The 16,965-nt window shown below is 44.3% G+C and overlaps 1 protein-coding gene and 1 non-coding gene across 3 annotated transcripts in view; both read left to right on the top strand.

Moving 5' to 3' along the window:
- Positions 1-11,235, top strand: part of TMC7 (transmembrane channel like 7) — a 51,686-nt gene extending 40,451 nt beyond the window's left edge. The window contains exons 13-16 of one of the 2 annotated variants that reach the window (XM_070411549.1): positions 2,580-2,710; positions 5,073-5,228; positions 8,203-8,281; positions 9,129-11,235. In XM_070411549.1, the coding sequence (XP_070267650.1) occupies positions 2,580-2,710; positions 5,073-5,228; positions 8,203-8,281; positions 9,129-9,194 (432 nt within the window). In that variant the 3' untranslated portion in view covers positions 9,195-11,235. The remainder of the gene's footprint in view (positions 1-2,579; positions 2,711-5,072; positions 5,229-8,202; positions 8,282-9,128) is intronic. The other variant, XM_070411550.1, reaches the window with a different exon arrangement.
- On the top strand, positions 5,720-5,826 carry LOC139009590 (U6 spliceosomal RNA). The gene has a single exon (XR_011471327.1). It is a non-coding gene; the product is annotated as a U6 spliceosomal RNA (small nuclear RNA).
- Positions 11,236-16,965: the final 5,730 nt, after the last annotated feature.

Below are 16,965 nucleotides of genomic sequence, written 5' to 3' on the forward strand. Positions count from 1 at the left end.
ATTTAAATGTCATTTTTATATGTCACTGTCTAACAGCTGAGTTGCAATTATTGACCAGTTGACAGTGGGACATTTTGATCCTGTTTAATGCAGTGATTATTAATTTAAACTTTGTAATTTTCTGTTTGGATTTTGGAGCCTGTGAATTTATGTTCAGGTCTCAATTGTTTGTATAGGTTCTCAAAGAGCTGGCAGGCCCTAGGCATTGTGTCTGAAATAAGTGCTTAATGGGTGAAGTGTCCTGCAGATGACTAACCTACCTGGGCTTATTAACCAAACTTATTTTTCTTTGTTATAGAGGCAGTGTATGCTCAATATTAAACATTTAAACAGTAGAGATATGTATACAGTAACGTTCATCCCTTCTTCCAGAGGTATCCTTTGTTAACAAGCCCAACATCCATCTATTACTTCTAATACCAAGGCCTGAGGATTCAGAAATGGAAATAATAATAGTATTAATAATAGCAGATGATTGTAATGCCATGTACCCCTACTATGATGAACACTTAGGAAGCTGAAGTTCAGAGAGGTTAAGTAACTGGTTTAAGGTCACACAGCTTATAAGTGACTCTTCGGATTTGAATCTGGATTTATCTCACTCCAGAGCCACTTAACTTGGTGAGCAGGGCCTTGAATTGGGCCAAACTTTCTACCTGGATGTTTTGGCCTTTGAAGAATGTTCTGATGCTTTCATTTGGAAACTTTGTTTGGCTGAAGTCACCAAAGAATAAATAGAGAAGAAAAAGCTCATAGGAACCTTTTCCCTTTCCCGAAAATATTGGTTGGCCAGTGACTTCCCAGCCGGCAGCACAGTAAAGACAGCGTGGGAAGGCCTGGGTCAGGGGCACTGGGCTGTTCTGACACTCAGTCCAGGCCTGACTGACCGGCTGCCCCCAGACAGGACACCAAGTGTCCTTGGAACTCGGTGTCCTCTGCTCACAAGATGTTCTGGCTACTGCTGAAATCAGAAGAGCTTGCTGCCTACTCCCAATAACTGCATTTAAAATAATAAGGAGAAAAATTATGCCTGTTGTTATACCTCTCTCCTCCTCCCCCTTTGACATTTCTCTCAATGGAAATACTTATTTTAAACTATAGGAAAAATTTCCCCGGCCAGTTTGGCTCAGTGGTTACGTCGGCCTGTGGACCAAATTCCCTGCCCCATTGGGGGTGCAAGTGGGAGGCAGTCAATCGATGTGTTGCTCTCACATTGATGTTTCTCTCTCTCTCTCTTTCTCTCTCTCTCTCTCTCTCTCTCTCTCCCCCTCCTCACCCTTCCTTCCACTCTCTCTAAAAAAATCAATGGAAAAAAAATTATCTCATGTGAGGATTAAAAAATAAAATATAGGAAAAATAAATATGCTTATAAGAATTCAAGTAAAATATATCTTAATTTTTTATGGAGTATTGTAGATCAATTTATTTCATTTATTTTTATTTATTGGTAAGATGGGGAGAGAGAGAGAGAGTGAGAGAGAGACACTTGTTGTTCCACTTATTTATGGATTCATTGGTTGATTCTTGTATGTACCCTGACTGGGGATCAAATCTGACAATGCTCTTACCAACTAAACTACCTGGCCAGGTCTGTAGGTCCATTTAATACATATTTAAACCCCTATCTATAATAATAAAAGTGTAATATGCTAATTAGACCGGACAGCTGAACGACCTTCCAGATGTCATTCTGGACGTCCTTCCTGATGAAGCCATGGCGGTGGGGCTGAGGCAGAGGCAGTTAGGGGCAATCAGGCAGGCAGACAGAGTGGTTACGGGAAATCAGATAGGCAGGCAGGGGAGCGGTTAGGAGCCAGCGGCGGTCCTGGATTGCAAGAGGGTGCAGGACGGGCTGAGGGACCTGCTCCCCTGCCTCCTGTGCATGAATTTCATGCACCAGGCCTCTAGTAAAGAATACTTAAAAAAAAAACTTAAATGAGGTCATATAGGACAGAGTACTGAAATCTACCCTTTTCATTTCACAGCACCACGTAGGAGGTAAAGCTCGTTTTCTCCTCCTTTCTAGGGGATACATGGTACTCCGTTGTGTGGGTGTAACTTTTTTTAAAAAACACACATATTTTTATTGATTTCAGAGAGGAAGGGAAAGGGGAGAGAGATAGAAACATCAATGATGAGAGGGAGTCATTGATCAGCTGCCTCGTACACGCCCCCTACTGGGGATTGAGCCCGCAAGCATGGCATGTGCCCTTGAATGGAATCAAACCTGTGACCCTTCAGTACACAGGCTGATGCTCTATCCACTGAGCCAAACCAGCTAAGGCTGGGTGTAACTTTTTAACCTTTAAGGACTACCCCCACCCCCTTGATAGCTATTTCGGTTGCTCCAGTTTAGTTATTCCTTGATAACAACAACTATAGCAGTAAACATCCACATACATGTATTTTGGCCCAATGTTGGGGTCTGGATTAAACATTTTTCATTTTGATCTAGATTGCTAACTGCCCTGTAGAAAGATTAGACCAATTTACATTTCCACTGTAATGCTTGACCTTGCTCATTTATCCTCAGGGAAGCTGTACTCTTAACGTTTCCTCTTTTTTTTCTCTCCCCTTAGATGAGCCTTCTTCATACCTGCAGACCCTCCCCAAGGCAGTTCAGAGCATCCAATTCTAATTTCTTCTTCCTGCTGGTGTTGTTGATCGGCCTGTGCTTGGCAGTAATACCGCTGACAATCAGCATGGCACAGTGAGTACCACTTGGTTTTCTAACACATTTCCCTGCTTCCTGACACGATCCCCTTTTGTTAAAGGGTCCCTAGCATTTTCTATGGGCTTTGCTCACAGGGCGCCACCCCGCAGAGCTCCGGTCAGGAAGTTGCTCCTGGCTCAGCCAGGCCCGTCCTTGCTCTGGACGCTCCCTCTGGTGGCTGGATCGTCTGTGTCCACTTCCAGAACTTGGGCTTGCTGGGTGGCCATTACTTTTGAGAGTGCCAGGTGGGTCTGTCCTATCTGTTCCCTTTTCCTGAGACTTCTCTTCTAGTCCCCATTTGGATTGTGTCTGATTATAAAAAGAAGCAGGAAGTCACCCATATTCCTGCCACTTTAGTGGAGGGTTTGCACTTAGCAAACATTTACTTAACACCTTCTATGTGCCAAGCACTGTGCTAGATGCTAGGGATATAAAGACATTTAACACATGGATCCTACATGTAAGGCACTTAATCCAATGCCTGACTCTACATATGGAATTTGGAAAGAGCAGAGATGCTCAGCTCAGGACTGAGAAGCAGAAATTGAGTTTTCAAGCCCCAGTCATGCCACTCCCTCGGTGGGTAAACACTTATACCAGAGGCCAGCAAACTTTTTCTGTAAAGGTAAGAGAGTAAATAATTTAGGCTCTAAGGGCCATATGGTGTCCGTAAGCCACCATAGACAACAAAAAAACTAATGAACATGACTGTGTTCCAATAAAACTTTACTTATAAAAAACAGGTGGGGGGTCAGGTTTGGTCCATGGGCTCTAGCTTGCTGACTTACACTCTCATGGAATTTAATTTCTTTATCTTTAAGTTAAAATCTTTCAATTTGGAATCTGTCTCTCATACTTTATTTTTTAATTAACCTAAACATATATTTCATTGTTATAGTAATATATATTACACATAAAATTTTCAAGTAGTACAGAAGGGTGTAAATTAAAGAGGAAAAATTACTCTTTATCTTCACCTCATAATCCCACTCTTAGGTAACCACTGTTAACATTTTGTGAATACTTCTAGAAATTCATAAGCAATATATTTCTTTTAAAATATTACCTATGGAATAATGCTATAATCCTGTTTGGCAACTTATTTTCCCCCTTAATTTTATATTGTGTCATTGTCCATGCCAGTACATATAGAATTCTCATTCTTTTAAAATAGTTTTTAACTTTAATTTTTAAAATAGAATACATATATTGACATGACACATAATCCATATTCATATATTTATTTCTCCCTTCCTCTCTCTCTCTAATCAATCAATAAATTAAAAAAATAATAAATTGTTCATCCATTTCCTTAGACAACACTTAGGTTGTTTTCAGGAATTTATTTTTACCCGTAAAAATAGGGCTGCAATGGAAAACTTTCTACACAGAACTTTGTGATTTGAATGTAGGCAGTTCTTTGCAGAGCTTAATTTTTTTCCAACATAGTTTTACTTTTTCCCTACTTTGTACTTTGAACAATTTCAAACCTATGGAAAAGTTGAAGAATAGCCACAATGAAAACTCATATACCCTTCAACTGGATGCCCCAATTATTGACATTTTGCTACAGTTGTTTCCTCTCTCTCTATGCATACCTTTTTGTGTGTGTGATGAACCACTTGAAATTAAGTTGTAGGCACCATGAGTTTATCCCTAAATACTTGAGGATGCAGCTCCTAAAAATAAGGCCATTCTCCTTCCTGTGCATCCACAATAACATGTCACACATAAGAAAATTAATACTAACATCACAGTCCTGCCATTTTCAAATTTCTCCAATTGTCCCCAAATAGCCTTTCATAGCTTTATTTTAGAACTAGAGGCCTGGTGCACAAATTTGTGCACTGGAGGGGGGTCCAGCCGGCCCACCCAGTGGGAGCCATCGGGGGTGGCCTGGCTGGGGCGAGGGGCCGCGGGTGTCCCAGTCGTTCTGCTGTTTGGTCAATTTGCACATTACCCTTTTATTATATAGGATGAGGATCTTTCAAGCTTTACCCATTGCTCTCAGGTATACGTTTTTAGTCTTTTTTTTAACCTTTGCTTTTTTGAAGAGTCCAGGCCAGTTTCCTCACCTCTAAGAGCCTGGAGAATGGAATCCCCACATTGTGCATTTGTCAGATTATTTCCTCACGGTGTCATGTAACTTGTTCTGTTCTGAATTTCCTGTAAATTGGAAGTCAGGTCTAGTGATTTGATGAAATTTCAGGGTAAGCATTTTTGACCAGAATATTCCAGGAGGCCACAAGGTCAGGCAGTTGCTCAAAGGTTGCTGTTAACAAAACCTGGTAGGTGTGTAAAGGGGGGACACTCAGCCTGGGAGCGCGCCTCACCTGAGCTCCGTGGTCTGTGTCTGCAGCATCCCTTCCTCGAAAGCCTGTGGGCCCTTCACCAACTCCAACACCACCTGGGAGGTGGTCCCCAAGACGGTGAGCACCTTCCCCAGCACGCTGCAGTCCCTGGTCCACGGCATCACGTCGGAAGCCTTTGCAGTGCCTTTCTTCATGATCATCTGGTGAGTGAGAACCACCTGGACCCCGTGAGCCACTCCCAGGGAAGCACGTGGGCTTCTCTCCGCTGGGAAATGGGGACTCACCTGCTACCCTTCAGATGCTACTGATCCTCACTTTCCCATCTCGAAAATGGGCATCATAATAGTCATTCCTTCAGAGGGTCATTGAGCAAGTTCAGTAAGATCCTACATGTAAGGCACTGAATCCAAGGCCTGACTTACAAAAACCTAATAAATGTTGCCTATTCTTATTATTACTGATTATTCACAAAATCACTGCTTTTTGAAAAAGAAACTGATTATTGAGCAGAGAAAAGAGCATAAACTTAAACGTTGACTCTACCAGTTATAAGCTGTGTGGCCTTGGGTCATCACATATATATCCTGTCGGAGCCTCCGTTTCCTCACCTGGAACATGGGGATAAGAATGGCACATACCTGATAAGGTTGTGAGAAGAAGGAGATGTGATAACACATGTAAAGTGCTTAGCAGAGTGCTCGCTGCTGCGGCACATATACCAACATTGGAATGAGACAGAGAAGACTAGCATGGCCCCTGTGCAAGGATGACATGGAAATTCGTGAAGCGTTCCATATTAAAAAAAAAAAAAAAATGCTTAGCAGAGGACCTGGCCGTTAAAGGCTCAGTAAATGAGAGGTGTTATATGCTACACAGTGATTCATATCGAGTGTTAAAGTAATCCTAATCACAAATGTGTATCGGGGGCTTACTACGTGCGAGGCATTGTTCTCATTACAGTGGGGCCTCGTTGTTCACGGAGTCTGTGTGTTTTATTCCTGTGATGTCACTGTGCCCACTCACTAAAAGATTGTTGAGATCTCAAAATCAGTGCTCGCAGCCGTTTTCATGGTCATTTGAGTCTCTTGCCCTGCAGTCTTAGTTTGTTCGAGCTGCTATAATAAAACGGCACAGACTAGGTGGCTTATAAACAACAGGAATCTCTCACAATTCTGGAGCCTGGGAGCCCCAAAATGAGGGTGCCGGATGGCTGTATGAGGACCCTCTTCCAGCTCTCAACCTTCTCACAGCGTCCTCACAGGACAGCAGGGGCCACGGGGCCTCTAGTCCCTTTTATCAGGGCACTAATCCAAATATTGAGGGCTCCACCCTCATGACATAATCACCTCCCAAAGGCCCCACCTTCTAACACTGTCACATTGGGGATTAGGATTCCAGCATGTAAATTTAGGGGGGACGCACATATTCAGACCATCGCATGCACCTTCCCGGCTGAGGTGAAACAAGGCCTTAAGTACACTGCCTCTGACTTCAGTTCTCACACCACAAGCAAGTGCCCTGTTTGCAATCTAGTTAGGGCTGTGTTTCTTGCATTTTACGCTTTTGGTTGGTGGTTTCACTGTTTGAAGGCCCCAAGTGTAATGCTGAAGTGCCGTCCAGTGTTCCTAAGTGCAATAAGGCTGTGATGTGCTTTACAGAGATAATCCGTATATCAGATTAGCTTCGTTCAGTCATGAGTTACAGTGCTGTTGGCTCTAAGTTCAATGCTAATGAATATTAAATGTCTTTAAACAGAAACAAGGTTAACCTTTCGCAGTAAACAAGAAACATAAGACAAGGCCTTGATCAGTTGAGGAAAATGCTGTGACCATTGGAACCTAAGCCTGTAGTTCCTCTAAGGCAGCGGTTCTCAACTTGTGGGTCGCGACCCCTTTGGGGGTTGAACGACCCTTTCACAGGGGTCGCCTAAGACCATCGGAAAACACATATATAATTACGTATTGTTTTTGTGATTAATCACGATGCTTTAATTATGTTCACTTTGTAACAATGAAATTGGGGGTCACCACCACATGAGGAACTGTATTAAAGGGTTGCGGCATTAGGAAGGTTGAGAACCACTGCTCTAAGGGCATTGGTCCAAAATTCACTAATTCAGCGTTCCTGGAGACTCTAGAGCAGCGGTTCTCAACCTGTGGGTCGCGACCCCTTTGGTGGTCGAATGACCCTTTCACAGAGGTCACCTAAGACCATCCTGCATATCAGATATTTACATTACGATTCATAACAGTAGCAACATGACAGTTATGAAGTAGCAACGAAAATAATTTTATGGTTGGGTCACAACATGAGGAACTGTATTGAAAGGGCCAGAAGGTTGAGGACCACTGCTCTAGAGACTGCCACAAATAACTGGAATTGATTGCAGCTCATGAAAGCATCACAATTACCCTGTGACATTGTTACAGTAAAACCCCACCACAGTGCAAGAAGTGGGCCCAAAAATTCATTTGTGAAGGGCAGGATCCCTTCGATGAGATGAATGAAATGACCCGGGGAGCTGGGCAGCCAGCCAGCCTGCATCCGAGGTACCCGGGACGGAGCTACTCCATCCTAATTCGTTCACCCCAGCTGTGGTTTGGCTGGCACCATCTGGTGGTGGTCACCTGATCTGGCTTCAGCATCTGTGGGGACCTTTCCTGTCCTTGGCTGTGGGGCCTTCCAGGAGAGTATCGATCATAACAGTGATTCCAGTGGCCCTCGTTTCCTCAGCACTAACTGGGGAGAATGGACAGGAAACCACCTTCCCTTCATGTAATGAGCTTGTCCGCTGTTTTCCTGCACTCCACTTGCCCCACTCCCCAAAGATAATAATTTCAATGACCCCCCCCCCCCTCCTCCCCATTTGAGATTTAGAGCTGCACAGAAAACAGGAGCCGGTTGCCAATTGCTTTTATTCAAAATTGTATTATCTGAGGCCTGATATCACTGGGTTTTACTGTATTATCCCCATTTTACAGATGAGAAAACTGAGGCCAGAGAGATTCCACAGTGATCATTCACCCCTCTGACTGTTTCGATGCCCTGTTTGGAAGGGGTGTGGGTTGTCTTTGTCTAATGAGTAAAACTGTTGCAGGCGAAACCTGTCACGTTGTTTTTCTAAGTGGCCTTCAAATGGTACAGACACCCTAGTGACCACTTCACCTTGTGTTGCAGCCTCGTTATGTTTTATTTCATTGCCCTGGCCGGAGCACACAAGCGGGTGGTCGTCCAGCTCCGAGAGCAGCTGTCCCTGGTAAGGAAGCATGCAGACCCTGGGCATCATGGCGGGGGGCATCTCCCCAGGGCATCTAGTGGAAAACAGCCTCTTTCCCAGGAATGCTACTGTCCCTCCCTCACCACCACTCCTCCAGAACCCTGCTTCAAGCCAGGCCTCTGCCAACTTCATTCATTCACTGACTCATTCATTCCTTCAGCATATATATTAAGCACTATCTGTGCCTCATACTGGGCTGGTGTGCAGTGGTGAAGAAGGAATGCTAAGTAGTTAAAGAAAAAAGAAATGTTGATAGCAGTAACTGCTGCGAAGATAATACGAACAAGGCAAAGTGACAAGTGGGCCATGTGCTGCTGCAGCTGGTGGCCACTGAAGGCCTCTTGGAGGAGGTGAATGACCTTGTAGTTGAGACTTGAATGATGAGAAGGAGCTAATTGTGGGAGGTCTCAGGGGTGAGAGGAACAGGCAGAGGCCACAGTGCGGAATGGGCTGGGTTCCCCTGGGGGCGGGGAGGGAGGGTGGTGGGGCTGGAGAGGCGAGATGAGGCGGAATTGCAGCTGGGCCACAGCAGGGCCTGACGGCTCTGGTGGGAAGTTTAGGTGGAATTCTGATTGTGGCAGGAAGCCCCCGGAGGGTGTGAAGTAGAAGTCTGATGGACATTTCTTAAAGGTTACTGTCCATTCTTTGGACAGGGGGCTGTGCTGGGGGCAAGAGTGAGAGAGACAGGCCAGTCAGGAGGCCGTTACAGTCGTCCAATGTTCAGCACCCTTGGCCTCGTGTCTGGTGGGCAATTGAGCAGGTTGAAATCATGATATTTGTTTCCAGGTATACTGAATGTACTCTTGAACCTATTTCTTTTTCTTAGGAAAGTCGTGACAAGCGTTACCTAATCCAGAAACTAACAGAAGCCCAGAGGGATATGAGGAACTGACGAGACGGATGAGAAGATGCTGCTGCGAGTTCATAAGCTGGCTCGGTGACCGGCTGAGCCTGCAGAGCGCGGCCGGCTTTTCTGCGGATTTTTTAAGGAGTGTTTTTCTGGAGTCCAGGCCTTTCCTGAAGGTGGCCTCATGTGTGCAGCTGTGGTGGCCACGTTTCCGTGACCCGGCTCCTACTGAGGGCTTTAGTGACGTAGAAAAGCAGGTTCCAAACCAAGTCTTGCCTGTTGACCAGCCCCTCAGTGACTCAGCCTTTGTTTTACACCAAAAATGGGGGAGGAGAGACCTCATATATTTGTAAGGGCTTCTTGGTCTTGTCTTTTACAGTTAACTGTAGGGTCATCTGTTCATGAGGCTGGGGGCATTCTTTTAAACCAGGTTCTGGGGGTTTACACTGAGAAGTGTTCCTTAAGAAGTAGCGACCCTTCTGGACGGTTCTGTGGACTTAAAATGAAACCTGATTTTTTTTTAATTTTTTAACGAAGAGAAAGCCTTGAATCATGATTTGGGAACAAGTGGTGGGAACATGGGGAGGACGGCTATGTAATTTCAGCCACACGGGGTAGTGATGTGAGAAAAGCCGGTCCTGCTGTGTGAGTCACAGCCTCTGGATGTACCGAGGAAGCCTTCGGAGGGGATTGCTGCAGGCGGCAGTGACTTCCTAGCTGCGGCCTTATTACTCAGGGGGCCGTGCCTCTACGGGGCTGGATATCCACAAGTCCTCGGTTCCCTTCCAGTCTTGAATTTGGGGAGTTGGGAGAGGGCCCTGTGCCATCAAAATGAAGAGGGAGACAAAGGGTGCCTCTCCGTCTTCCAAGTGCCACTTCCCTTCCTGCACTGAGGTCTCTATTTCTGAAGGACACTGTCCGTTTCAGAGCCAGGCTGGAAAGACTGTTGAGTATTTATTTGAGTTGTGGGTTTATGGGCAGAAGTGTTTTGGGGGATGTGAGTTGCAGCTCTGCCTGTTAATCAGACCAGCCTAGTAGCCAGTGTAGCAAATCAGGCAATATTGTGTTCTTAAATACTCATATCCAGATCGTTCAGGGCTGCTGTTGGTTTTCTTGTGCTTAAAATTTTAAACACAAGTGCCTTTATGTAACAAAACATGCAGAGTACCTCTGAAGGTAATTTCAATGACAGCAAACACTGTATGCAATCAATACCTCAGCATAAGCTTTCCAAAATGGATAGGTCTGAACTTTTTAACATAAGCCTAAGTTATCGCTTAATGTGATAATGGTTTCATTTTTACATCTTCGGGTCATTTGTTTTGTAACGTACTGTTTGAGGCAGCCTGCCTTTTACGGACTAAACCTTCTCCTGGGGGTAGCTGGAATTTCACCTTGGATGCAGGTTTCAGAAAGCTGCTGCTGTTCAGAATATTTCCCACCCCGCTCCACCCCTCATTAGAAAAAAGTGACTGCTCCGAGAAGCAAGGCCAGCGGACTGTGGCTTGCACGTTGCGGTATACTTGCCCCTTTGCCCCAGGTCAGTTACTGTCCTTCCACAAAGTGAGCAGTAACATGGGATATTTTTGTACCTGTGAGACCAATGAGGCTTTCAAGCTTTTTCTCTCTTGTTAAGGTTTACGATGTTCTAAGTCTAAAAACCAGTATCATGGAATTTTGAGTAAACAAAAGTTCATGCAACCCTCACTTTTACAAAATTCCAATTTGGGGCCTTGCTACCTAGTGTATTTATATATATAATGTTCTCACCTTTACCATACTTCTGAGGATAGCCAAGTTTTCTGTGTGTGTGTGTGTGTGTGAGAGAGAGAGAGAGAGAGAGAGAGAGAGAGAGAGGGAGAGAGAAGAAAGAGATGGAAGGTCTGTTTTCTTTCCCTATTATAAAAATGATACTGAAATATGCTAATATATTTGTTTTAAATGCTAATTTACATACCTCTTGAATGTTTTGATATATGTATTTTGATAACTTTAATAACTTTAAGTGATGTCTGTATAAGTGTTCAAGTGCAGCTCTCAGTAACAAATGTGCATGAAAACTACTGATTAAACAATCTTGAAGGTTTTTCAATGTGATTGTATATATTTGAATTCACAGAGCTTTCTTGTCAATAATCAAGTGAGCAGGGACAATTATAAATTTGTAAAGTCATTCTTTGTCTTTTCCTAGAATCAGAGAGAAAAAAGAAGTGCTTAATTGTAGGAGATCATCAGATGAGTGTTTTGATAACTCCTTGGCTCTGCTGAAGCTGAGGGTGGTGTGTGTGTATGGTTTAAACTTAAAAGACATAAAAGTATTTCAAGTGCTCCGCCTGATACTAGACACTAGTACGGTCTGAGACTGCCTGTCACTACTTGAGCCAAATTCAGCAGAGACAGGGTTGAACCATATATGGACTTTTTGTTTGTTTGTTTTTTAAAAAAATATATTTTATTGATTTCTTTTTAGAGAGGAAGGAAGAGGGATAGAGAGTTAGAAACATCGATGAGAGAGAAACATCGATCAGCTGCCTCCTGCACACTCCCTACTGGGGATGTGCCCGCAACCAAGGTACATGCCCTTGACCAGAATCGAACCCGGGACCCTTCGGTCCGCAGGCCGACGCTCTATCCACTGAGCCAAACTGGCCAGGGCCATATAAGGACGTTTATTCCAATAATGCCCGCAGTATGGGGAGAGCAGCAGGAGAGCATCCTGGAAATTCTGCTCTGCCCCCACCCCCACCCCTTTGCCAGCTGGCTTATTCCAGTGAGGAAGAAAGGGTGACCTACAGCTAACAGTGTAACCGGGAAAAGGGGAGGGGAGGGTCTGCAGTTTAGTTTTCAGGACCTTGAAGTCCAACAACAAGCTGATTAATCTCCTATGATGTTACAAACAGCTCAGCCCATACCTGGGACTGGAGAATGGTCAGCATTCCTGAGGCAACCCCCCCAGAAGGGGTCATGGTCTAGGCCAGCCGTGGGCAAACTACAGATCCGGCCCTTTTGAAATGAATAAAACTAAAAAAAAAAAAAAGACCGTACCCTTTTATGTAATGATGTTTACTTTGAATTTATATTAGTTCACACAAACACTCCATCCATGCTTTTGTTCCGGCCCTCCGGTCCAGTTTAAGAACCCATTGTGACCCTCGAGTCAGAAAGTTTGCCCACCCCTCGTCTAGGCACAGCAACCAAGTCAAAGTGTGTCCCGTCCCTGATCTGCTTTTATTTGTTACTAGAGGCCCAGTACACAAAATTCATGCACTGGAGGGGGGTGTCCCTCAGCCCGACCTGCATCCTCTCACAGTCCGGGAGTCCTTGGGGGATGTCGGACTGCTGCAGAGGCAGGAGAGGCTCTTGCCACCACCACTGCGTTTGCCAGCTGTGAGCCTGGCTTCTGGATGAGTGGTGGTGCTCCTGTGGGAGCGCACTGACCACCAGAGGGGCAGCTCCTGCGTTGAGCGTCTGCCCCCTGGTGGTCAGTGTGCATCATAGCGATGGGTTGTTCTGCTGTTTGGTTGATTTACATATAGTCTTTTATTATATAAGTTTTTATTTTATAAATATATTTTTATTGATTTCAGAGAGGAAGGGAAAAGGAGAGATAGAAACGTCAATGATAAGAGAGAATCATTGATTGGCTGCCTCCTGCACTCCCCACACTGAGGATTGAGCCTACAACCTGTGCCCTGACCAGGAATTAAACTGTGACCTCCTGGTTCATAGGTTGATGTTCAACCACTGAGCCACACCAGCCGGGCCTTGATCTGCTTTTAAAATGTATTTTCTTTTTGCAACATGTCCTTCAGTTTCCCAGGGTTTGTAAGAAAACCTCATTTTATCTATAGTTAGTGCTAGGTGTCATCAAATAATTGAATTGATACCCATCCCCTGGAAAACTGACCTTTAGACCATTTCATAACCGACATTCCACGTGCTAAGACTGTTATCTTTCCCCTCTGGACTCTCGTAGGATCTGGATCTGCCCAGAGTCCTGCCAGAAAAGCCTGCCTCGAGCCCTTTAAAACTTCTGATTCCCTGTTCCTGGGTGCTGGCACCATTTTGGCGCTCAATCCAACTGGTTTCCGGATGACCTAATACATTTATTATTCTTTACCACTTTCAGCCTCGTGCTTTCCTCCTTCGGCGCCCCTAATAGTTAGTAAGGTAAATAATCATTAAACAAACAAAAAAAAATCGTTAAACAACTGTGGTACAATTCTTATTATGTGCCCTTCCCCCTGTCACCCTACCCTCCTGCCCCCCAGAGAGGTAATCACTGTTAATGATGTTTATTTTATTCTCCCAGAAAATTATAATACATATTCAGGCAGATATGTGAATGTATGAGATATATATTTCTGAGCTGCTCCCTTTTTTCTCAATAACATCTTAAAGATCTTTCCATATCAGTAGTGGCACATTCCTTTTTAATGGCTACATGGCATTTCATTATATATGTGTTACCGAACTCAAGGAGTGCACTACTCGGGGTGTTCTAGTCAAGAACAAGATGTGACCCTGGCTGAGTAGCTCCGTTGGTTAGAGCATCCTCCTGATATGCCAAGGTTTCAGGTTTGATCCCTGGTCAGAGTGCATATAAGAATCAACCAATGAATGCATAAATAAGTGGGAAAAAAAATCAATATTTCTATCTCTCTTTCTCTCCCTTTCTATCTCAAAATATCAATTTAAAAAAAATTAAAGATTAACAACAACAACAACAACGAGAGGTGGTTTTATTTCCTTGCAGCAAGTAAAGGGCACAGGAGATTCACATTCAAAGCTCTGTCTCCCCAAGGGAGCCTTAGCCATTCCTTATACACACACTGTTTGGTTAATTACACATTGATTTCTTCTTTGCAGTTGGCTGCATTTACCCACTGAGTTCCTGTCAAGCTCATCCTGTGTACAGCTGCATCTGCAAAATACTGGACTATATTTTTAAACGTTTAACGAGAAGAGCATTTATTAAGAACCACCCTCACTTTAATCCTAATCTTGAGACCCTTGTACTATCTAACAAGTGATTACTTCCATAAGGATTTGCTCTCTTCTGGACACTTAGATGGTTTTTAGCCCTCAACCCACACCCCTTCAAAACACTAGGATCTGGAATTTTAAAAGCCCCCCTCCCCACAGCATTTCTCTATTTCTTTATTCTGCCTCATTCTGCTACAGACTCCTTTGGAAGGATGCTTTGCACATTCTTACAATCACAAAATATTCTCATCCAGGAAAGAGAAGAATCCAATTAGGCAAGTTTTTAGTTTGAATTAACTTGTAAATTGACCAACTAAATCCCTGCAGCTACATATCTGATTGCAGCTAAATGCAAGTAAGTGTTGGAGAAGGAAGGAATTGATTTTTCTAGGTTAGCACTGCAAGATAAGATTGAACTTCTGCATGTACCTTCTTTATATAAGGTACGGCTTTATTAGTCAGTTCCATTTGGTGTATTTTCTTTCCAATGCATGGGATGTGCTTGGGACATGGCATGGCTTTGCTATTTGCTTAATTGTGTGATTTTGTACAGGTATCTTCATCTTTCTGGGATAAAATTCCCTTATTGTTCGGCTTGGCCAGTGACACAGGCTGTGAAAGAATTCCTGAGAGAAGAGACAGATGTAGTGAGAGGGACTTAACAGTAGGGAGTATGGGGATGCAAGAATGTTGCCATGAGAGTAGCTTATATTGTCCAGCCATTTGGACAGAGGGGCTGTTTGAATCAGAGCAGCTAGCAATCTTGGGTTTTACTTACCAGGTACTTCTCATAAATTGTGGGAGGCTACAGCAAGGAAAAAGAGGCCTTTTTCTTGTCCTAACACCTATCTTTAAATAGAAAAATAAGATACAATCACTTTTATTTTTGAGGATTGAATTGGGGATAAGTATGCCTTTTCTTTTTGAAATTTTGTTCCTTATTATAAAAATATTTGTTTATTATAGAAAATGCAGAGAACATTGAAAGCTGCAGAGGGAAAAATAAGGAAAAATCATGTATAAGCAATATTTATGGATAGCCACTGTTAAACTTGACAAAATTCCTTTTAAGATAGAAAGTACAAAGGGAGGGAAGGAGAATGAGAAGAAAAAAAAAATGTTATTTCTTTTTCACTTAACATAAGTGTTTTCTTCTTTTATCAAAAGTTCTTTATAAACATTTCAGTGGGCTACATAATATTAACATCATACAGATAATTTTTTAAAATATTCTCTTGCTACTTAACATTTTGTTTCCAAACTTGCCTGATAATAAATAACTGGGTCATCCATAAATCTTTGTCAACATTTTTCCTTCTTAGAGATAGAGACCTAGAAGTGGAATTACAACAAAACTCAGAACATTTTAATGCTTTTGAGAGCCAGATTTACACTCTTAGGAGCTCTAGATGAGAATGTTATATCACTCTCACTTTCAATAAGTATTTGGGTTTAAAAAGCTATATTAGTTCATCAAATTTTAAATGACTGCAGTGTATTAAAGTGATTTGAAAACAACTAGCAACTTCAATTATTTTACAAGAGCAGTGTTCCTTACATGTTTTATAGTTACTTGGATAAAAGACTATCTAGATAATATATATATATATATATATATATATATATATATACTAATAAAAGAGAAACATGGTAATTGGCGTACGACCGCTACCCTTCCCATTGGCCAATCAGCGTATCCTTATGCAAATTAACTGTCAGCCAAGATGGCGGCCGGCAGCCATGCACTGAAGCGAGCAGGGAGGCTCGCTTTCTCCAGGAACTGCAGATTCCAACATTCCCCGCCTCACTTGCCGGACTCTCAACTGCAACTCTAAGCAACTATTACTATGTTGCAAATAAGAAGCTAAACAAAACGGCTTTCAGTCAGCCCCGGACCACAACATTGTATCCATGTTTTCAGCAGCGAGGCCTCAGAGCTAAAGCTGGCCCAGAATAAATAAAAAAAAAAAAAAAAGAAAACAAGGAGTGATTGGGAGCTTTTAGTCAATTGCCAGTGGGAAAACAGCCCTCAGCCCCTCAGCCAGCCTGGCCAGGCACCCGAGTGGGGACCCCCACCCTGATCCAGGACACCCTTCAGGGCAAACCAGCCGGCCCCCACCCCTGCACCAGGCCTCTATCCTATATAGTAAAAGGGTAATATGCCTCCCGGCACCGGGATCAGCGGAGCAGCGAGGCTCCTGGCACCGGGGTCAGCGTGACAGGGGGCAGCACCCAAACCCCCTGATCAGCCCTGCTCTGTGCCTGATAGGGGGGAGCTCCCCAATCCCCCGATTGCCCTGCGGCTCTGTGTGTGACAGGGTGCAGCGCACCAACCCCCTGATCGGCCCTGCTCTGTGTGTGACAGGGTAGAACCATAACCTCTCCATTGGCCCTGCCCTGAGTGTGACAGTGGTGGCGCCCCAACCCCCTGATCGGCCCTGCTCTGTGGGTGATAGAGGGTGGCGCCCCAACCCTCCTCCATGGGCCTTGCTCTGTGTGTGACAGGGTAGAGCCATAACCTCCCCTTTGGCTCTACCCTGAGTGTCACAGGGTGCAGCGCCCCAACCCCCTGATCCGCCCTGCTCTGTGTGTGACAGGGGGCGGTGCCCCAGCTCCCCTATTGGCCCTACTCTGTGAGTGATAGGGGGGAGCTCCTCAACCCCCTGATGGACCCTGCTCTGTGAGTGACAGGGGGCAGCGCTCCAACCCCTTGATTGGCCCTGCTCTGTGAGTGACAGGGGGCAGCGCCCCAACCCCCTGATGGGCCCTGTTCTGTGTGTGACAGGGGGCAGCGCCCCAACCCCCCTGATGGACCCTGCTCTGTGAGTGA

This window comes from Myotis yumanensis, unplaced genomic scaffold, assembly GCF_028538775.1.
Source record: "Myotis yumanensis isolate MYYU_CA2020_CCGP unplaced genomic scaffold, mMyoYum1.0.hap1 SCAF_4, whole genome shotgun sequence".
Classification (NCBI taxonomy): Eukaryota; Metazoa; Chordata; class Mammalia; order Chiroptera; family Vespertilionidae; genus Myotis; species Myotis yumanensis.